The 23,427-nt window shown below is 31.8% G+C and overlaps 1 protein-coding gene across 1 annotated transcript in view; it reads right to left on the minus strand.

Moving 5' to 3' along the window:
* Positions 1–421: 421 nt before the first annotated feature.
* LOC126887407 (importin subunit alpha-7) overlaps positions 422–23,427 on the minus strand; it is a 48,675-nt gene continuing 25,669 nt past the window's right edge. The window contains exons 8-9 of the mRNA XM_050654919.1: positions 21,492–21,795; positions 422–7,795 (exon numbers count right to left, since the gene is read on the minus strand). Of these exons, the coding sequence (XP_050510876.1) occupies positions 7,605–7,795; positions 21,492–21,795 (495 nt within the window). The 3' untranslated portion in view covers positions 422–7,604. The remainder of the gene's footprint in view (positions 7,796–21,491; positions 21,796–23,427) is intronic.

A 23,427-nucleotide genomic window follows, 5' to 3' on the forward strand; every position in this document is an offset into this window, starting at 1 on the left:
TGAAACTTATTGGACCATTTTCCTGGTGACACCTCCATGGCTTCTAAAAATTGCAAGCCAGATGGATGCTGCATTGAAGACAAGAGGGAATTCTAAAAGTTGCAATTCACAACCCCATCTACAGCTTGGTAAATTCCAACGGAAAATGGACCTAATTACTCTATAGGTTTTTTAATTAACTATATTTTAAAAATATTTTTATTAGGTTGAAAAACTTTTGACTTTGACTTTAAATTTTTGCATTTTTTGGCCAGGTCTTCGACGAAATTCACCACCGTGGGCCAGTATAAAACAGCGTCCAAAATCGGTGTGTGTGCAATTACGCTTAGATGCGGATCAGTTTTTAAAAGTTTTAGGTAAATCAAAAACACTTTGTAGCTGGATGGTATTATTTCCATTCATTTCTGTAAAACAAAATCAATAAAATTTAAAACACAACATGTATTTTCAAATAACTAATTTAAATTATACAGGAACTGGTCTAATTGTTCTAATCAAAAGCAAATCTTTACAAATTAAATTAATTCTAAAGGGACCCTTCGACTAGTACCTCTCAACATTACCAGACCATCATCACGAACACTCAATAATATAGAAAAATTATAAAGAATAAGCTTTTTCTTATAGTTTATGCTTAACAGCGAAGAGTTCAACAGCTCTTGCTTTTAATTAATTTTAAAAAATTTTGATACCGATTCACAGCACTTCTCGTCATTCAGGATTCAGACAAATAATTCCTGGACAAATAATCCCCCCAAATTATTCCTGGATAAAAATCTTCACAAATAATCCCCGAACAAAAAATCCCCCCAAAAAATTCCGGACAAAACATCCACAAGAAATATTTGCTGCCGAATAATTCTCAAAAGTTCTCTAGTGAACGCAATCGACGCAAATGGTTTTCAGCCTCAGTGCATGAGAGTATTCGCTTTGTGAGTGACCATGGTGGAGGTACCCGGTACCCTGAAACGATGCCAGCGCACAGTGTGTCAATAAGGCTAGCTAGGTGAACAAAAGTCATATTCAAAACTAAAAGAATTTGTTTATGTCTAACACATCCCATCGCTGAGTAATAGAGCCCAAAAGTATGTATTCTCATTGTAATAGAATATATCAGTTGAAATTCGTACATCATTTAAATCACACGAAATTAAAGTTTTCCTTAATTTTTAAAGATCAACTGTTGAAGATGGATAATAGTTATGCTAGTAAGTGCTTATTTTTTCTAATCCAATAAATCTATCTGATAATCAAATATTAAAAAGTTTTTATGATGAGCAAAGGAAATTTTCTTCGTTTTGAAACTTTGGAAGGGTGGCAATTACTTGTATCGTTTTGTACCCGGGATAAATTTTCTATATGTCATAGCTGTTATAATAATACTTATTATAATAACAAGAACTGCGGAAATCCTAACCGAGCTAACACAAACACAAGAGCTGGAAATGTTGACGCAGATCTAATCATCAATGACCAAAAATTCGAAGCGGTCAAAGAGTTCATATCTCTAGGGACATCGCTTAACCCCAATAATAACACATCAGAGGAAATACGAAGACGAATAATAATTGCAAACAGGTGTTATCATAGTCTATCAAAGTACTTAGCTAACAAACGTCTGTCTCAAAAAACTCGTATAAGGCTGTATAGAACATTGATAGTCCCCGTTCTCACATATGGATCAGAGGAATGGAGGCTAACTAAAACAGATGAATCCTCTCTGTCGATTTTTGAAAGAAAGGTGATACGTAAGATATTCGGAGCGGTCTGTGAGAACGGAATATGGAGGCGTAGATATAACTTTGAACTGCAGAATATCTACAAGCATACGTTTGGTGGAAAATATATTATCACTATAATTAAGCGAAACCGCCTGCAGTGGGCAAGACATGTAGCCCGGGCCCCTGAATCGAACATGATAAAAAAGATTCTAACAGCACAACCCGTGGGAATGAGAAGACGGAGTAGACCAAAGCTGAGGTAGATGGACGGGGTAACACAGGATGCCGAGAAGATCGGAGTCGGCAACTGGAAAATGCAAGCAAGGGACAGAACAGAATGGTGTAAAAAGATTGAGAAGGTCGAGGCCCTCTAAGGGCTGTAGCACCAAGATGATGATGATGATAACATGCACACGCTTGCACATCATTTTTTTTAGTAATAGCGTCCAAAGGTAGGTACGCATTTTTATTGTAATAGAATAAATCAGTTTAGTTCCGTTAAAAATCTATCTGATACACAAGCAATATTAAAAAAAAACTTTGTATGATAAACGAAGGAATCTTCTTCGTTTTGAAACTTTCAAATGATTGCAATGATAGTATAGTATAGTTGATCCAAAAGATGGCATAACCCAGACATCCAAAGTGAAAGTTATCCTTCAACACCAAATTGTTCTATATGGTCCACACAATGTCCAGAAAAAAGTCACACCATTTTGAGCGTCGGGTTTGGGGGGAGAGGGGGGAGAAATCGGTAAATTCGTAGTTTTTTAAGTTTTTCGCCAATATTTCTAAAACTATGCGGTTTAGCATGAAGAATCCTCTATACAAAATTGTTCTACATTAAATTTGAAATAAAAACGGCCCTATGCATAATCTTTCTAAAATGAATGGTTCCAAAGTTACGGAGGTAGTATAGTATAACTGGTCCAAAAAAAGGCCTAACCCAAACATCCAAAATAAAAGTTTTCCTCCAACACCAAAATGTTCTATATGGTCCACATATTGTTCAGTAAAAAGTTACACCATTTTGAGCGTCCGGTTTGGGAGGGAGATGGGAGAAAAGCCGGTAAATTAGTAGTTTTTTTAAGTTTTTCGTCAATATTTCTAAAACTATGCTTTAGCATAAACAATGTTATATAAAAAAATTTTCTACATGAAATTAAAAAAAAAATGTTCTATACATAATTGTTATAAAATCAACGGTTCCAGAGTTACGGAGGGTGAAAAGAAAGGTTTTCAATACTTTTTATATTTTTTGGGCAATATTTATGATATAACTATACCAAAAACCCAGACATCCATAGTGAAAGTTATCCTCCAACACCAGTTCTATATGGTCCATATAATGTTCAGAAAAAAGTCACACCATTTTGAGCATCGGATTTGGGGGGGAGAGGGGGGAGAAATCGGTAAATATAAAAAGTATCGAAAACCTCCACTTTTCACCCTCCGTAACTCTGGAACCGTTGATTTTATAACAATTATGTATAGAACCTTTTTTGTTTTAAATTTTATGTAGAACATTTTTCTATAGAACATTCCTTACGCTAAAGCATAGTTTTAGAAATATTGACGAAAAACTTAAAAAAACTACTAATTTACCGACTTCTCCCCCATCTCCCCCCCAAACCGGACGATCAAAATGGTGTAACTTTTTACTGAACAATATGTGGACCATATAGAACAATTTGGTGTTGAAGGAAAACTTTTACTTTGGATGTCTGGATTAGGCCTTTTTTTGGAAAAATTATACTATACTACCTCCGTAACTTTGGAACCGTTAATTTTAGAAGGGTTATGCATAGGGCCTTTTTTATTTCAAATTTAATGTAGAACAATTTTGTGTAGACGGTTGTTCATGCTAAACCGCTTAGTTTTAGAAATATTGACGAAAAACTTAAAAAACTACGAATTTGCAGATTTCTCCCCCCTCTCCCCCCCAAACCCGACGCTCAAAATGGTGTGACTTTTTTCTGAACATTATGTGGACCATATAGAACAATTTGGTGTTAGAGGATAACTTTCACTTTGGATGTCTGGGTTTGGGTCTAACTATACCATACTATGACTTGTACCCTTTTGTACCAGTGCTAAATTTGCTATATGTAATATCTGCACCTTTTCCACCGATAATAAGACTTATTATGACCAACACACTCGGGCACAACATTTTTTTTAAGAATTTGAAAATTTCTGTCTTGAATGCAGAGAACTTTTTCCTAGCCATAAGAGCCATTTCGTGGTACTGAAAGCCACTGTACATAAAATACTTATACATAGTATGGAAGTAATCAAATCAGCAAATCACAAATTATTTCCACTTGGACCGCTTTCAAAAGAAGCTGAAGAAGCAAGAAACAAAGATTGCCGCAAGTTCCGGGAGCAATACACCAAAAATTGTTCACGTATTGCCACGACTACAGATTTACTTTTAATGTTGATCATAACATCTGATCCACTGATAAATAGCCTCAGAGAAATTCTAAACAAAAAAGCTGGTCAATTGTACCCAGAGGTTTTAAAGTTATTATAGCTCCTACAGTAGTCTTAACCTCTGTCAAGTCTACTTCAAAATCAGACGAACATGTATTTGTATTTATAATGTATTAAATATAGAAAAACCTTTGTTTTTAATTTTTTTTATTTATTTTCTAGGCTTCTAGACTTCTCTGAATCAGTTTTTAACTAATAAAATTATTTATTTTATTATCAAATTATATTATTGCTGGATACAAATGTAAATGTGATGAAAAATAATTTTGTCCACCTATCTTGTTCTAATCAAAACACTGTGCAGCGTGTTTAGCGGTGAAATATGACAGCCATGCCTATTCTGAAACTCATTTCGAAGATACAAGTAAGGAAAATCGAATAGAAGTGGCCAAGTCGAATATAAATAGTCCAAATCGTTATTCCATAACTATTTTGGAATCTCTTCAATCAGAACAGTGAATAGAAATAACTTCGACAGCATTTACCCTGTCGAAATGAGTTTTCGATATCGAAATTGTGCTTGACGCAAGCGCATTTTATTTTGTTGTGGCGTTTATATTTTATATCTACTAAAAATAATTTATTACTACTTATTTATAATTATTTATAGCGTTTTGTTATTTATTAGCTTTTTTGTAGTTGCTTCATTTTTTAGTATGTGGTGTTATTTATTTAGATAATTGTATATTTAACCTTAATTTATTTGGCATTTGAATGTATTTTGTTTGCCAGTCACGGTGTTGCCGGTGTTTTTTTGTTTATTTCTTATACAATTGCAATCAATGGTATAATGTACAAGAAGAAGATTGCTTAAGAACGTTTAAAATATAATGATATATGATATAGCGTTTATTGATACATATATACCAGTATACTTGTATATTTATCAATCAACGCTTATATAGTTTGAACAAATTATAGAAAAAAAAGGCCATTTTTGAAAAAATTTCTTTAGCAGTTATTTTAGCTGGAATCAAATCTTAAGATTGCATATTATTAGTAATATCGATTTTAATTAATTTATTAATAACAACAATTTGCTGTTTTGAATAACCCTGTTCAAAATATTGCCTATTCGTGATAACTCTGGCCCTGAAAACGATAATTTTGATTGTAGTACAAAAAAAACCTTCCCTTTTTGTAAATTATACGTCAAAAATATTTAGTCATCAGTTTCAATTCAATGCAAGCAACATTTCAAAAACATGCTTAAAAAGCTATGTCAATGACCTGTGGTCTGCGTTTTCATAACAATGCTACACATTCGTAACAGCGCAAAAATTTTTCATGGATGCACACAGATCCTCAATTAAGTTTTCTAATAATAATGCCCGTAAATTTGTTCCCAAAAGCGCCAAAAAAAAGGTCAAAATAATCGAAAACATACGTATAACTTTCCTCGCAATGCGTGTTTCTAGCATTGGAATTGAAATTAATGTGATGAAATTTCGAAAATAATTTCAATTATTTTGATACATACAAAATCTTATACTGATAACAAATACTTATAAGGCGCAACAAATAAAAAATATTTTCGTGCCGAAAAGCGGTTTCATGGCGATTGTTATACTCTCATAGGACAGGGTAATAAAGACAAAAATATACCCTGTTCGTGACACTTCAGCAGCCAGGGTACTGAAGCGTTTTTTCGACAGGTAATACCTACAGGAACAAATTATAACTATTTCCCGCGTAGGATCTGGAGGCCATTTTTATTTATAAACAATTAACTGTCAAAAAAATGGCGTTTTCCCCTTTTTTCAAATCAACGGAAAACAGTGAACCTTATGATTTTTTTTAGTACAAATATCTTCGAGATTATGAAAAAAGCTTTAAAATTACCTATTATAAAGTTTGATATACTCATTTATTGTTAATATAATTGCGAAAAAAGGTCGGAATTGCAAAAAAAATTATTTTCTCAATAACTGTTGTAAAAATTAGTGTAAAGCTTTGAAATTTTTGTCAAATGCGGGTTCTTTGGTGCTTAATATGTGCTAAAAACTTCAAAGCGATTCATTCAATTGTTTAAGTTTTATTCAAATTGTTTATCCCAGAGAGCATTTTTTTTGCAATAACATAAGTCAGAAAAAAATAACGTTAGAACCATTCCGCAGGTGTCAAATGAAAGAGCATGAGCTACATTTTCAACATGGTTTAAAAAAGTGAATAAAAAATGCATTTACTAGTAATAAATAATTATGCAAAAGTATCGTCAATTTTTCTTTATAAACTTTTTGAATAACTTTTTCCAAAAAAATTAACTTTTTTACCCTGTTTTAAGTGCACAACTACCAAGTAATGTTATTTATATCATATTTGATAAAAAATTGTAACAAATATGTATAATTTCTTATATAACAAAATAAAAAGTTTATAAGGAAATATTTACGATACTTTTGCATAATTATTTATTACTAATACATGCATTTTTTTATTCACTTTTTTAAAGCAAGTTGAAAATATAGCTCATGCTCTTTAATTTGACACCTGTTGAATGGTTCTAACGTCATTTTTTTCTGACTTATGTTATTGCAAAAAAATGCTCTCTGGGATAAACAATTTGAATAAAATTGAAACAATTGAATGAATCGCTTTGAAATTTTTATCACATATTAAGCACCAAAGAACCCTTATTTGACAAAAATTTCAAAGCTGTACACTAATTTTTACAACAGTTATTGAGAAAATAATTTTTTTTGCAATTCCGACCTTTTTTCGCAATTATATTAACAATAAATGAGTATATCAAACTTTGTAATACGTCATTTTACAGCTTTTTCCATATTCTCGAAGATATTTGTACTAAAAAACCATAAATTTCCCTGTTTTCCATTGATTTGAAAAAAAAAAAGTGAAAAATGCCGTTTTTTGACACTAAATTGTTTATAAATAAAAATGACCGCCAGATCTTACGCAGGAAATAGTTACAATTTGTTCTTATAGGTATTACCTGTCGAAAAAACGCTTCAGTACCCTGGCTGTTTAAGTGTCATGGAAAAAACCTTATTACCCTGGACTATCATGCACTGAAGCTGAAAACCATTTGCGTCGATTGCATTCACGGGAAAACTTTTGAGAACTATTCGGCAGCAAATATTTCTTGGGGATTTTTTGTTCGGAATTTTTTGTAGGGATATTTTGTCCAAAAAAATTTGTGGGAATTATTTGACCAGAATTTTTTGTGGGGGTCCGGGGATTTTTTGTCCAGGAATAATTTTTGGGGATTTTTCGTCCGGGATTATTTGTCCTAAGACCGTCACTCATACATACATAAGAAAACTCAGTTCCTGTTTTCTTCTGAATGATTCTTGCATCAATAAAAATTTCCTTTTTTGTTTGAAACTGTAATAATATGGGCACTTTTATAAAATGAATCTAACTTCTTCAAAACTGAAAACCCCCCATTGGTAGTGATTGATCTGAACTGAACTGATATTGTTGATGATCGGTATCTATCGATGGAGCTATGTTTGAATCCTCTTCTTCTGTGCCGAAGAAATGTTCGATAATGTCAAATGCTTTCTGGTAAATCTCCATGTTTTCGTGCGACTGAAGGAATTCTATCTTGTCTAGACCTAAATTAACAAAAAAAAAAAACAAATAAATAAGGAAAATACATGGTAGGTTTCGTTAATTTTTAAATATTTACAATAAATTAAGGGCCGCAGTTCATAAATATTTTAATGCAATGTATAACAGTGGACTGATTCCGGCAGACTGGCTCAAGTCCATCTTTGTCGCAATACCTAGAAATCACAACGCTAGAAAACTGCTCAGAATTTGGTTAATTAGCATATTCCAAGATTTTCCCAAGAATACTTCACAACCGAATTAGACGAAAATGCGAAAAGATCTTGAAAATATCCAATTTGGTTATAGAAATGCTATAGGAACAAGGGAGGCACTTTTGCGCTAAATATCCTATTACTAAAATGCTTTGATCAAAGAAAATATGTATCTGCATGCTTCGAAGACTTTAAAAGGCATTCGATAAAGTGCAGCATGTAAGATTAATGAAGATGTTAAAAAATGTAGGAATAGATGTCAAAGATATTTGTGTCATTAAAAATCTATACTGGAACCAACTTGCTATCGTAAAAATTGGAGATAACTAACCAAACGAAATCTCCCTACAACGAGGAGTCAGACAAGGTTGCATTTTGTCCACAACATTGTTCAATGTTTACTCGGACCAGTTGTTTAAAAAGGCACTTAAGAAACAGAAACTTCAAAACATGATTGAATATAAAAGTAAAACATGATGAACGAAAGCTTTACCTTCAATATTAACAATATTAAAAATAAACCTTTATTAGAACTAATATGCTGGTTACACCATTCGTGGATTCTAAAATTTGCAAGCCAACGAATTGCCGGAGCTAAGAAAGCCGAGGGAGATCTATCATGTCGCATCTCACTACCCGCCTGTCCAGCACGGTAAAATTAAAACAAAGATTAGTTGCCAATACTCAGAATATAAGTAGAACTAATAAAAATAATAAATAATCATTTTCGTTATGAACCGTCTTTAGTTAGTTCAGAGAGCGCCAAAAGCAGTCTAATTAGTTTCAACACTTGTTAGGGTGACAGCAGATCCATACATACATACATAATCGATTGCCTCTTTTACCATTAGGTGTTGAGGATTCCTCCTTTGTATGATACTCTCTGCAAATTTACGACACTTCTTCCTATCTGCTGCTAAAACTTTTGCTTCTTGCCACGATGTTCCTCTTTTCTTAAGTATTTCGTTTACACTAGTGTTCCAGCTTTTCCTTGGTCTGCCCCTCGTGCTTTTACCCACTGCTTTGGCCTCCCATGTCATTTTCACTTGTCTGTCGCCACTCATTCTTATCATGTGTCCAGCCCATTTTAACTTCTTTTCTTCAACTCTTTCGTTGAGCGATTTTACCTGTAATTCATGTCTTATATCTTCGTTTCTTCTTTTGTCTAATCTTCTTGCTCCCACCACTTTTCTTAAGTATCTCATTTCTGTAGCTTGTAATCTTTTTCTTTGTCTGTCATTGAGTACCCAGTTTTCTGCCCCATATATTGTAATTGGCATATATACGGTTTTATATACTGTCATTTTGGTTTTTCTCGATATTTTTTTTTGTTTAGGAAATTTTTATACAGTGAATAATAAGTTCTCGTTGCCAATTTTATTCTGTTTCCAATTTCATCTTCTTGTGTACCTTTGTTGTTTAACATTATTCCCAAATATTTAAAGAGGTCTACTTGCTCGATTTTTTGCCCTTAGATTTCAATATTTACAGTTGCTTCTTTGTTGGCCATTGTCACTACTTTAGTTTTCTCCATATTTATTATTAAGTTGTAGTTTTTTAGTTCTTCGGCCCAGATTCTTATGTTATCTGCGAGAGTCTTTTCAGTTCTTGCAACTAATACAATGTCATCAGCAAATGCACAGGCTTCAATTTGCTGCAAATTTCTATACCCTACAGTGCATTTTTTAGTTTTTTCCACTTTTTAATAACTTCATCCATAACAGAAATAAATAACAGTGGGCTCAGCACTCCACCTTGTCTAACCCCGTCGTTGTTCGAAAATTCGCCTGAGATTAAGTTACTTGTCCTGACCTGGTTTTTTGTGTTGACATACAAACTCTTACACTTACAAGTTCTTCATCTACTTCCTTGTTCATCAGGCTTTGCCATATTCCTTTTCTATTGACCATATCAAACGCTTTTTTCATATCTAAATTTTGTCATCATTTTGTCCGCCTCTGCTTTTATTAGTTTTTTGGATTAGCTCTGTTGCTCTCTTTTTCAATTGTACCAGTTTCCATATTCCATTTCCATATTTCATCGTTTATAATGATCTTCTGGTATTTAACTTTTAAAACATTACCTTTTTGTCTCTGTTCATTTGCATATTCTCTTAGATGTTTTTGAATCTCTCTTTCTTGGATCGTATAGTCATCATCAATAAAAAGTTTTCTTCCTTTAATATGTCTTAACTTGTTCTTATTTTTCATTATGTCTGCTTTATCACCATATGTACCCAATTCTAACTTGCACATTCTCTTATTCAGTTTCGTTATCTCTTTTATCTCACACTTTGTTCCAAGAAAAGTTTTCAACTGATTCTCTATATCTTCTTTTAGCTCTTTAGTATCTCTTGCAGTGTCAAATCCGGTGATAATAATGTTATTTCGACGTTCTTTCTTTTCCATAGTTTCAAGTTTATATTCTAGCACCCTGTTTTAGTTTTCATTACTTCATTTTCTCTCCTAATCTCTTTTACTTCTTCCAAACTCTGTTTCCATTCACTTGGCAAATCTTTGACATTTTTTATTAATTCTTTACGCTCAGTTCTCATTTCTTTCATTTCATTTGCTATCTCCCTCATTCCGTTTGTTACTTCTTTAACCATCTCGTTAGGGTGGTTACTTCAACACTTGTTAGGGTGACAGCAGATCCAATAAGATGTAAATTGGAGCTGGAAGGTCAGATAATATTACAAGTGATGGAGTTTAAATACCTAGGCATCACACTATCTATGTAGCTACGGAAGGCTCGAAACAGAAGTGGAAGATCTAGTGAATAGAGCAAACAGAGCAGCAGGTTGCCTGAATGACACAATATGGAGAAATAAAAATATCGGAAAAGAAATGAGAGGCAGAATTTACAAAACAGTCATCAGACCAATAATGACATACGCGGCAGAAACACGACCCGACACAGAGAGGACAAAAAGATTGCTCGAAACAACGGAGATGAAAACCCTTCGAAAAATCGATGGTAACACTCTATGGGACAGAGCTAAAAGTAAAGATATACGACGGAGATGCAAGGTGGATAACATTAATAACTGGGTAAGAAACAGAAGAATAGAATGGAATGACCACATAAGCCGAATGCCAACAAATAAAGCAGTAAAGACGGCGAGAGACGGTTCCCCAATAGGAAGACGATCAGTGGGAAGACCACGAAAACGATGGAACGACAACTTACTAGAGACACATTGAAAAAACAGACAGAGTCATGTCTATACAAAAAGAAGAACAAGAAGAAGACTTGTTAAATGCAAATATGCGCTCTGAAGAAACCCTAACAATGGTTGAAACTAGTTAGAGTGCTTTTGGCGCTCTCTCAACTAATTAAAATAAGATGGCTCTTGTTTCGGTTCACAACGAAATGATTATTTATTATTTTTATTAGTTTTACTCTATTCTGAGTATTTGGGAACTAATCTTTGTTGGAATTTTACCGTGATGGACAGACGGGTAGTAAGATGCAACCTGATATATCTCTCTCTTCCTTCTTAGCTCCGGCAATTTGTTGGCTTGCAAATTTAGTCGAGGAACCGAAGCTTTTGACCTCGCAATTTTTACAGAATGGATCGATTTGCTTGAAAATTCGAGAAAAAGTAGATAGTTCAAGGATCAAAATCTATATGATGCCGAAAGGCGCTTTTACCATGTGGGTGGTTGCCACCCCATCTCGGGGGTGGAAATTTTTTATTATATTTTGACCGCAAAAGTTGATAAAAACATTCATTCCAAGCAAAAAATGTTCTATACATTTTTTCGATAAAATTAATAGTTTTCGATTTATTCGCTATCGAAAGTGTTAGTTTTATATCGAAAGAATCAATGTTTTTCGATATTTTATACTAATTTACGATTCACTCAATTTTTGCCGAAGAAATTTTTTTTTTAAACCAAGTTCTTGGGAATTAAATAACCTACAATTTTATATTGAAACATTTTTTCGTATCTCTGATGCTAATCTTTCTATTCTGAAAAAAAAGGCATTTTTACCTAACTACATTAACTAACCATTAACTACAAAAATTCGTTATTCGTTTTTAACTCCAGTTTTTTAAAAACTAATCATTCTAAGCCAGTCAAACTTCTAGAATCTATTAATAATACATAAATAAATAAGAATGAATAAGGCCAATGACTAAAAACACCGCTAACTTACATTATTATGCTTCCAAGTGATTTCCTCCTTTGTTTTTCAAAAAAATATATTGATTTTTTAACCGTAACTTTTTTATTTTTTACTTTAGAAAGTTTGGTAAAAAATAATTTTGTAGGTTTTTACAAGATCTATAAGTCAATTAATATTAAACCTTTTTAAAATCCTCAGTCGCAAAAAGAGGTGACTTTGAAAGGGTTGGTAAAGGTGGTTTTTGCATGTTATTACAAGTTTTAATTGTCAATAGCTCACTCAATTTTTGCCGTAGAAAAAATTTTTGCAACCCAGGTCCTTGGGTATTAAATAAGCTACAATTTCATATTTAAACATTTTTTCGCATCTCTGATGCTAATCTTTCTATTCTGATTTTTTTCCAAACTACAAAAATTCGTTATTCGCTTTTAACTTCATTTTTTTTAACTAATCAATATTAGCCGGTCAAACTTCTAGAACCTATTAATAATACACACATAAATAAAAAAGACCAAATAAGGCCAATGACTAATTTTAATTAGGGTGGTGATTAGGGGGTTGCTTCCGAACACTTTTTCGCTGAAAAAAATAGGGACTGATATTGTTTTCATTATAAGTCATTTAATTTTTAAGCTAGACTTTTTTTTATTTCTGGAGATAGATATTTTTAAATATGTACTTTAAATTAGTTAAAACAAGTTGTCCTCGAAAAATGCATAGTTTTCCCGTCTTTTGACTTTGAAACTACAATATTTAGCATTTGACGAAGAAGAGCCAACATATAATAAAGTATAGCTCGATTACTATTGGTCTTAAAGAAAATTAAAAAAACGGTTTTGTTTATTTTTTTAAAAGGTACATTTTTGTTAAGTAAAGTTGTTTTGATAAAACGAAAACTTTTGGAGTTATTAGCAGAAAACTTATGAAAAACATTTATTTTTTTGATATAAATATAACACTTTCGATAGCGAATAAATCGAAAACTATCAATTTTATCAAAAAAATGCTAGAACGTTTTTTGCTTAGAATGAACGTTTTTACCAACTTTTGCAATTAAAATATAATAAAAAAAATTTCCACCACCAAGATGAAGTGGCAACCCCCACCATGGTAAAATTTGTCGTTTGACAACGACACCTGATTTGGGCGTCGAAACGTTAATAAAATTATTTTTTTCTATTTAATTGTGGATTATTTCCCATATAAATAGTTAATCATAAAAATGCCACAAGGAAATAGCTTCAGAACAACCAGGTTCTTGGGAACTAAATAAGCTACAATTTCATATTTAAACATTTTTTCGTATCTCTGATGCTAATCTTGCTATTCTGAAGAAAATGCCATTTTTTCCAAACTACAAAAATTCGTTATTCGCTTTTAACTTTATTTTTTTTAAACTAATCATTATAATAAGCCGGTCAAACTTCTAGAACCTATTAATAATACATAAATAAAAAATACCAAATAAGGTCAATGACTAATTCTAATTAGGGTGGTGATTAGGGGGTTGCTTCCGAACACTTTTTCGCTGAAAAAAATAGGGACTGAGATTCTTTTCATTATAAGTCACTTAATTTTTGAGCTAGACTTTTTTTATTTCTGGAAATAGATTTAAATACTTTAAAACAAGTTGACCTCGAAAAATGCATAGTTTTCCCGTCTTTTGACTTTGAAACTACAATATTTAACATTTGACGAAGAAGAGCCAACATATAATAAAGTATAGCTCGATTACTATTGGTCTTAAAGAAAATTTAAAAAACGGTTTTGTTTATTTTTTCAAAAGGTACATTTTTGTTAAGTAAAGTTGTTTTGATAAAACGAAAACTTTTGGAGTTATTAGCAGAAAACTTACTAAAAACATTGATTTTTTCGATATAAAACAATTTCGATAGCGAATAAATCGAAAACTATCAATTTTATCAAAAAAAATGTATAGAACGTTTTTTGCTTAGAATGAACGTTTTTACCAACGTTTGCAATTAAAATATAATAAAAAATTTCCATCCCAAGATGGGGTGGCAACCACCCCCATGGTAAAAGCGCCTTTCGGCATCATATAGATTTTAATCCTTTGACTATCCACTACTTATTCTCAAATTTTCAAGCAAATCGATCCATTCTGTAAAAATTGGGAGGTTTTGTCCTATTTTAAGCTTCATTACTTGGACTAATTTTAGAAGCCATGAATGGTGTAACCTGAAGATTAGTTATAATAAAGTTTTATTTTTAATATTGTTAATATTAAAAGTAAAACTTTCGTTCGTTGTTAACGGCATCCATGTTATCATCTTTCGTTTGTGGACCTAGGCTGGCGCACAGTGTTCAAAATTGAAGGAAACGTGATCGAAAGTCCAAAAAAAAATAAATCTGAGAATGCCGAAATTAAGGGATTTGTTTGTACTACTCATGATGCAACTTTTCAGCAAAAATTGATTTTTTAAGTTTGTTAGGACCAGATGTATTAATGATCAAAAGTACAAAATTCAATATAATTTTATACATCAAATTTAAATCCTCAGAATATGCCTTTTAATTTGATTATTACTTCATTTATGTGGATAGCTAATGTAAAAGTAATTATTGGAGATAAAAATACATACTTTAAAGATTAAAATGGTATAGTTAGCTTCACGGGAAGGTGATTATAATTTTGATATAATCGGCTGTCTAAAAACCTATACAGTTTTTGATAAAATTAATGTTTGACAGCGTATTACGTTTATTGTGCCATCTTGTGCCACGTTAAATCCTTCACTAGATGAAAGATTACAGTGTAAGGAATAAAAAAATATATAACACAAACTGCGGAAAACTGCGCAATGGAGTACATGGCGCTTAGCATCAAGCGCTGCGCGCGTTTAGTCTGAATTAATTGCATCCGTACGTATTGTTTACATGTATGTCAAACACATGATATTTGTTGGGGTTGCGAAAAGAGGTTTTAGTTTTGATGAAGTAGTGTTTTTGCTTAATAGAGAATATATTGTACATTAGTTTTATAAATAGCTATATTAACAATTTATTCAAGTTATATTTCTTTAGCCGCGATTGGGAAACATGTTGGGATTTGGAGTAAATGTAAATGTGCGCGAATTCATCAAAAATTGTTAGCTCTACGCGCAGATACGTTATAGGGTTTTTCAACGCTTCTCATTTGTTTCGAGCTTCCGTCATAATCTGTCGCATAATCCGTGTATATTAATACACTAAGCAGCAAAATTACCGCACTACCTGTAAAATGGGACATTTTTGATGTATCGAATTTCCTAAACCTCTTGTCCGATTTAAGTTATTTAATATGTTATAGCCTTATTCTTTAACAATATTTTCGTAATAATATTGTTGCTAGACGGGTAATATGTCATTGTATACCGGGTGTACCAATAATACTGTGTTTTTTTTTCTAAAAGTATTGAATATTTCTTACCACTCATAACACTGTTAAAAATATATATATATATATATATATATATATATATATATATATATATATATATATATATATATATATATATATATTTAAAAACATGAGATGTAGATCCTTGAAACACACTCAGTGATCAAAAGATCCAAGGTTAATGGTTTGACGACCACTCGTACGAAATCAAACAGATGAAATAGAGAATGTGGAAAAATCCCCTTACGAACAATTCACACATCCACCATTTCGGGTTGGGAAAAATTTTTTTGAATAGAATCAAAGATCCAAACACCAGTTCTTAGAAATGTGTTTCGCCCTCTTCAACCTCTCTGGGCTTATCAATAAAGATGAGAGGTTGAATATCTTTAGACACATTCCAATCAAAAAACAACATTCGAGACCTAGAATATAATAAAAACCTAATAAAAACCAATCTACATCTCATGTTTTTAAACATATATTTTACTTACTTTAAGTAATTAGGGAATTAAAACTTGAGACTGTCATTGTCGGACTTGCCGTAGATTTACGCACCTTCTATGTCTAGGTCTCGAATGTTGTTTTTTGATTGGAATGTGTCTAAAGATATTCAACCTCTCATCTTTATTGATAAGCCCAGAGAGGTTGAAGAGGGCGAAACACATTTCTAAGAACTGGTGTTTGGATCTTTGATTCTATTCAAAAAAATTTTTCCCAACCCGAAATGGTGGATGTGTGAATTGTTCGTAAGGGGATTTTTCCACATTCTCTATTTCATCTGTTTGATATATATATATATATATATATATATATATATATATATATATATATATATATATATATATATATATATATATATACAGGGTGTTTAATTAAGAACGTCCAATGTCTGAGTTGTAGATTCTAGATCTCGAAATATTAAGATTTAACCAAAATCACTTAAATAAAATATGGGTCCTTACAGAGTTACAGAGTGTGTTATTTAAAAATTTAAAAACTATGCTCAGTATTTTAAAACTATTCTACGTATCCTTCTCATACTTGACAGACAGTGTAGATACTATACACCCTATGAAATTATGTTAAATATCCGTTTCTAGTTAGTACCAGAGGCGTACGAGATAGGGGAGAGTGAGGGGTTGACCCTTTCCAATTCCTACTCCACTGGCGGAATTTCCATTTTAGCGCAATTTTTCGATTCTCCAATACTCGTTATGTAAATAACATACTCCTCACACCTAACGATAAAATTATGCGTTTTAGAGATATTTTGAACTTAAACAAGTAACGGCACAGATATTTTGAATAATGTATTGTGTCGCTTAATTTTAAAATATCTCGAAAACTTATGATTTTATCATTAATAATGAATAATATACTTTTCAGTCTTAACGATAAAATCATTGGTAATAGAGATATTTGAAGTTTAAGATTAAGCGGCACAATACATTAATTAAATATCTGTGCCGTTACATACGTTTAACTTTAAATATCTCGAAAACTGATGACTTTATCGTTGCGAATGAAGTGTATGTTATCTACATAGACAGTATTGTAGAATCGAAAAACTGTGCTAAAATGGCAGTTCCGCCAGTAGCGTAGAATTTGGGAAGGCTCAACCATTCACTGTCCCCTGTCGTACGCCTCTGGTAATAGCCAGAAACGATTGTTTAACATAATTTTATAGGGTGTACAGTACCCACACTTTTTGCTAAGTATGAAAAGGATACGTCAAATAGTTTTAAACCAATGAGCATAAAATATTTTTTAAATTTTTAAATAAAACACCCTGTAACTCTGTAAGGAGCCATATTTTATTTAAGTGATTTGGGTTAAATCCTAATATTTTGAGGTCTAGAATCTGCAAATCAAATTGGACATTCTTAATGAAACACCCCAAGTAATTCACCCCCTAATGAAGGGATGAAAACTAAAAAAAAAAACGACCCCTGCTATAATATACTCGTTATACGGTATAATACCTCAAATATTCCAAGTTTTCAGCTGGATCACTTTTACAGTTTAAACAAATTTAGTTTCGATCACGTTTTGACCAATTTTGAACACTGTGTGGCGGCCCGAATTTTAGTGGTACAGAGTACAGAGAGAATGAAATAAGCGCTCTATGAACTAACGCCCGGTTTCATAAGGCGCGTTCCAAGTGACATGAAAACCGTCCTTCGTACTACCCTCGCCATGGGCATTATAAAAATGCGTTCCAAGCGAACATGAACGATGATTCGTATCGTACACTGTGTTGTTCCAAGCGATCCATGTACCGTTTCGAAATCGGTAACTGAACGGTCCTTTTGATACATGCCTTCAAGCAGAAACTATTTGTACTGACTTGCGCAGTTAGGATTGTTTTCATTTTTACTGGGCACTGCTATAGAACAGCTGATGATTCAATAAGAGAATAATCCACAATACACGCTATTAATACCTGTGAATCTTGATTTTCGTTTAAATATTTATTCTTTTTTTTTTCAAATTAATCCTAAAAATATGGATAATTTATTTTTTTTTTTTTCATAGAAGACAGCGATGTTATGTCAAATATCGATTCTGAGGAAGATTTTTAAGTTGAAATGATAAATTTCATAAAGAAATGATAATTTCTAACCATCTAGCAAACTACTAGTTAGTGATACTAATACTGAAAATTTTTCCGGCGCAACTCGAACTTGAAATGGTACACAAATACGTTCCAAGAGGGTTACGTACCGGTAATCGGTTCGAATCGAAAGAAAACCGTTCAAGGGCGATTCTGAGCATTAAAACAGTCCAATCGATTTGGTGACGGTTCAAGGGATCGTACAAATGTGTCGTCTTGGAACGAACCTATAATCAACTTAAAGTGAACATTAACTAAAGATCACTTTAAAGTTGACATTTACGGCCGATTTCATAATGAAGTTAAAGGAGGCTTTAAATTTAAAGTTGCCTTTAACTTGAGATTTTCATTTCATAATCAAGTTAAAGGGCCCTTTTTATCAAAAGCACTCTTTAACTTTAAAGTGCAGATTTCGGACCTTTAAGTTGCTAAAGTCTCCTTTAAAGGGTACATAACCTATTTTGTTGAGTTGAAAACACAGTAGTTGTTTTTGTAACTTTTAAGGTTAACATAACAGTCAATAATAATAATTATATTATTACTAGGATGAATTAATTGTACTTTAAAATCAGAATTATGTATAATTTTGAAACGTCTGGTTCTCAAGAAATGTATTGTATTCAGAAGACCAAAAATTAACCAGAACAGATGAAGAACAAACTGTTTTGAACAATAATAACATGATGATCTGGATTTTTATCAAAGATTTAGGTTGAAAACAAACAGTTTTGTGTGCCTTCTTAAATAGAAAACCAAATAACTTTGCCTACTATTAGGTAAGTGACTAAAAATTTGTCGATATTAAGTAAAAACAATGCTGTTTATTTATTTTAGAGGTGGATGCATTACTCCCATGCAACAAATTTTATGCATCAGGAAGTATGCAATTAAATGTAGCTGATTTTACGGTAGTGTCCAGAGGTTCAGCAAGTAGAATAATTATAAAAATAATAACCTTTACAATTGCAAGAATCATCAAGAGATGGAAAGCTGTTGAAGATTTTTACAAGATTACTGTATTCCCTAGGCCCTAGAATAATGAGTGCAATATGGGTTATACTTTAATTAAAATAGATTCTGCAGGTGTCTAGTATGCAGAAATTTTCAGGTCCAGAAAATCATTTTTTGCGTTGAATGTCCAGTCAGTGATGCAAAATTTAAAATTAGAGATATTGTTGTACTGTGGCCATCAAATAAGACAATTTTAATAATAGTAGGCTGAAGCATAATTCAGGGGCTTAGAATCACACAAATGTAGCTACATTTTGTTTTATTTTCATCTACAGAAATATTAGTGTTAGAGTAAATGAACGTTATATGTACCTAAGTATGCATGTGCAAATCAGAACTAAAGCAAGCGGACATAAGTTCATGTGAATCTTAAATAAGAAGTTTAATGTAGTTATGATTGTGTGACCCTAAGCCCCTGAATTTTGAAAGTGGTATCATTAACATCTTTGGCCATTACATATTGGTTGGTGACAGTGACGAACAAGGAAAGTATTAGAACAGCAATATGGGTTGTGGAAATGAAGATTTCGTATACTCCGCTTAGGAATGAGACTACAATTAGAAAACATGACTGTGATTGTTGCAACTAGAGTGCTTCATAATATTGCCATTGATATGGATGACAATTTTCCTGTGAATAAAACTGAAGATGAAGCAAACAATGAATAATGAATAATTCCAACCGATAAAAAATAATGAAAATATTTCAGAAAACAATATAACTGTGTTAATAAATGAACACTTTGATAGATTGTAAATATATTTATTAATAAAAGCAAAATGAATATATTGTACTTTTTATTTATTGTAGTTTATCCCATTTTTTTTATAGACCTGGATCCCACGTACTAAAAAAAGTTGATTAATAGCAAGCTGAAAATTTGTTAATAGCTTAACGGTGTCTAGTCGGCCAAACTTTGATGTATGGGAACACTGGAATGGGGGAAGTTCTAATTGTGGAACAGGTTAAAAATTTGGAACGTAGAACTACCAAAACGTTCCACGTATTTTGTCGGACAGAACTTTCAATTGGTTTGTTTCCATTTCATTAAACTCTCATGCAAAAATCAGACTGGTGTTTATCAACAACTGGGCACTTTAATGAGTGGAACACGAAGATCATGTCAAATGACAGGAATCATGTTGGTTAGTAATAGCAGTCTGATTTTTGCATGAGAGTTTAATGAAAGGGTAACAAATCAATTAGATGTTTTGTCCGACAAAATACATGGGACGTTTTCGTAATTTGACTTTCCAAATTTTTAAACTGTTCCACAATTTAAACTTCCAGTGTTCCCATACATCAAAGTTTGTCTGACTAGACACCGTTAAGCTATTAACAGATTTTTAGCTTACTATTAATCAACTTTTTTTGGTGTGCGGGATCCAGGCCTATTAGGTAGTTTTATTTTTAAATCCAATAATTTTATCTTTTTATATTCTGCCTCTTCCCTTTCTATCCTTTTTTTCCTTCTATTCTGCAAATATGCAATGAAAATGAATATTAGCTTGCCTGTACATGATACTCAATTATTTGGATAATTTAAATCATTTTTAACAAATAAAATATTGTAGGGACCTTTCCTTTATTCTTCACATTTATTTATTAAATTTCTATCTTTTGTAACAAAAGAAGTTCCTCCTCTTTGCTAAAGTTTGTATATAGAAGTAATTTTTGTTATCTCCTTATCTGTCCATTTTTTTAGATTTAACATTTTATTGATGAGTAATTAAGTAATAGTAGATAAATATTATTAAATAGTGATACCTGTACAATAATAAAATTAAAAAGCAAGTATTAGGTCATTAAAAAGAAAAGTAGAGTAATAGTAAATATACAGAAATAGTAATAACAATAAGTAATAATAATTATTATAATAATTAAGTAATAATAAGTAACTTTTTGTAGTAAAAAACAATAATTATAGGAGGAGTATCCTACAAAGTTACAAAATGTATGACATTCAAATGTCATTATTTCCATTTTAGTTCAAATATAACATAATTCAGTTTAACCAACAGTATAAAATTTCATTAAAACACACTTTACTAAAAGAATCCTTTAAAGCGAATTATGAAATCAAACATCGTTAACAGTCGCTTTAAAGTCCACTTTAACATAAAGCCTCCTTTTACTAAAGTCCACTTTTTAGAATGATTATGAAATCGGCTGAAACCGGCCCATATGAATTGCATTGATAAAGGTACCAACTTAAAATTTAAAGTCCACTTTAACTGATTATGACCCGAGCGTAACTAAAATAAGACGGCTGTTGTTTCGGTTTACAACGAAATGATTATTTATTATACAACATGATGCTTACCGTAGCATTCTTCTATTAGAACTGCGTACGGGTTAGTGCCGTTCTGTAACTTAGCATCCTCCTCGCCCAACTTCAAAATATTCTCTAATCCACTGAGAGCTACTATAACGATCTTCGCGTCCATCACCGTTAACAAATCGCACATTGGTCCGATGCAATTTTGACTCACGAGGTAACGAACTTGATCCGGAGCGCCGCCGCTAGTGGCGTTGGTGATAGCCCACGCTGCTTCTTTTTTCGTTTTGAATTCTGATTTGCTCAAAATTTCGATGAGGAGAGGGAAGATGTTGGCGTCTATTACAGCCTGAAAACCAAATTACAAATTTTATAGATTATTTATTAATATACATATTTTTTTCTTTTGTCCAATAATTTTTTCACTTTCTTGTGAAAAAAAAAATCCTGAAGTTTCAGCCAATTTTTTTATGTCGCTCAACAGTAGAGGATTTGGTGTAAGGTCGATCTGCACCGATCTGTTCTTTGGATAAAAATTGTTTGATATGTAATTTAGTATGTTAAAAAAACAAGAGGTGTCCGATCTAATTTTGTTCTGACTATAATTAATTAAGAATTAACAAATGACTTTTTCTTATAAATAAAAAAAAAATCGACCCGGGCAGATACTATTCTACACAAAAAAGGTATTTTGTAATTTTTCTCTTAAATTGACCATTTTCGAGTTATAAACAATTTAAAACTGAAAAAAGAACGAAAGATGATGATTTTCAAGGCTCAACACAAGTAATAGTATATTATTCAACGAGCATGTAATGATGGCTATTACTCACGATGATGTTTGCGACACGAGCCGTAGGCGAGTGTCGTAATTCATCAGAGTGAGTAATAGCCATTACATGCGAGTAGAATACTATACTTTTTCTACGACCTTTTTTTATTTTAATTAGTAAAAAATTTAATTATCAACTACTCAAGATTCAAATTATAATAATTTACAAGAATACCTAAATGCTATTTACCCCTAGTAGGTACGTGGCTGAATAATTGGTTGCATACTATTACCAAATTATTATTTATTGTAAAAATACAACTAGAAAGTCAATATAAGTTCTATTCGTTTCCGAAAAATTATAAGCTTAAATTTGTACCTACTGCTAATTAATCTAATAAATAGTAAATGGCTGTTGTCGGTGGACGTATTTCAATAGTTATAATGTATATTTACATTTAACTATATATATAATATAATAATATAACTATACATAATATATTATAACATATTTAACACAATTTAACTTGAAAAATAAACACAATATTAGTTATAAATTCCAATTAACACAAATAAAATGAGCTAATGTCACTGTCACTAAAATAAATGATAAACGTCAAAATTTTTAGTAAACAAGATATAAACGTAAAAAATATATCGACATTGTTACAGTTAAAATTCTTTTAAAAATTTTTTGAAGTTAATTATTATTGATATAAATTACAATAATTATTGTATTAAATAAACAACTTTAAGTAATTTTATTGGCAGTTTATATACGATCAATATTAAAAGTGGCATGCGTCCCTTGAATCTAACTTCAGCCCGTGAGTAATGACCCGTGAGTAATGAATTATTACTCACGGGTACAGTAATGGGTTCTATTATCTATGAAAAAATAGCGAATAATGAGAATGTTATTAAACGGTCGTAGAAAAAAGATATTATTTTTGTAATAATCAAGTACCTAAATTCAAGTTTAAACCTTCTTCTATCAGGTCTCGATAAGAATTTTTCCCTTGTTTTATCCTAAAATATATTTTTTCTACGACCGTTTAATAACATGCTCATTACTTGCTATTTTTTCATAGATAATAGCACCCATTACTGTACCCGTGAGTAATAATTCATTACTCACGGGCTGAAGTTACTCACGGGTCATTACTCACGGGCTGAAGTTAGATCCAAGTTGCGCATGCCACTTTTAAT

This window comes from Diabrotica virgifera, chromosome 6 (assembly GCF_917563875.1).
Source record: "Diabrotica virgifera virgifera chromosome 6, PGI_DIABVI_V3a".
In the NCBI taxonomy this organism is placed as follows: domain Eukaryota; kingdom Metazoa; phylum Arthropoda; class Insecta; order Coleoptera; family Chrysomelidae; genus Diabrotica; species Diabrotica virgifera.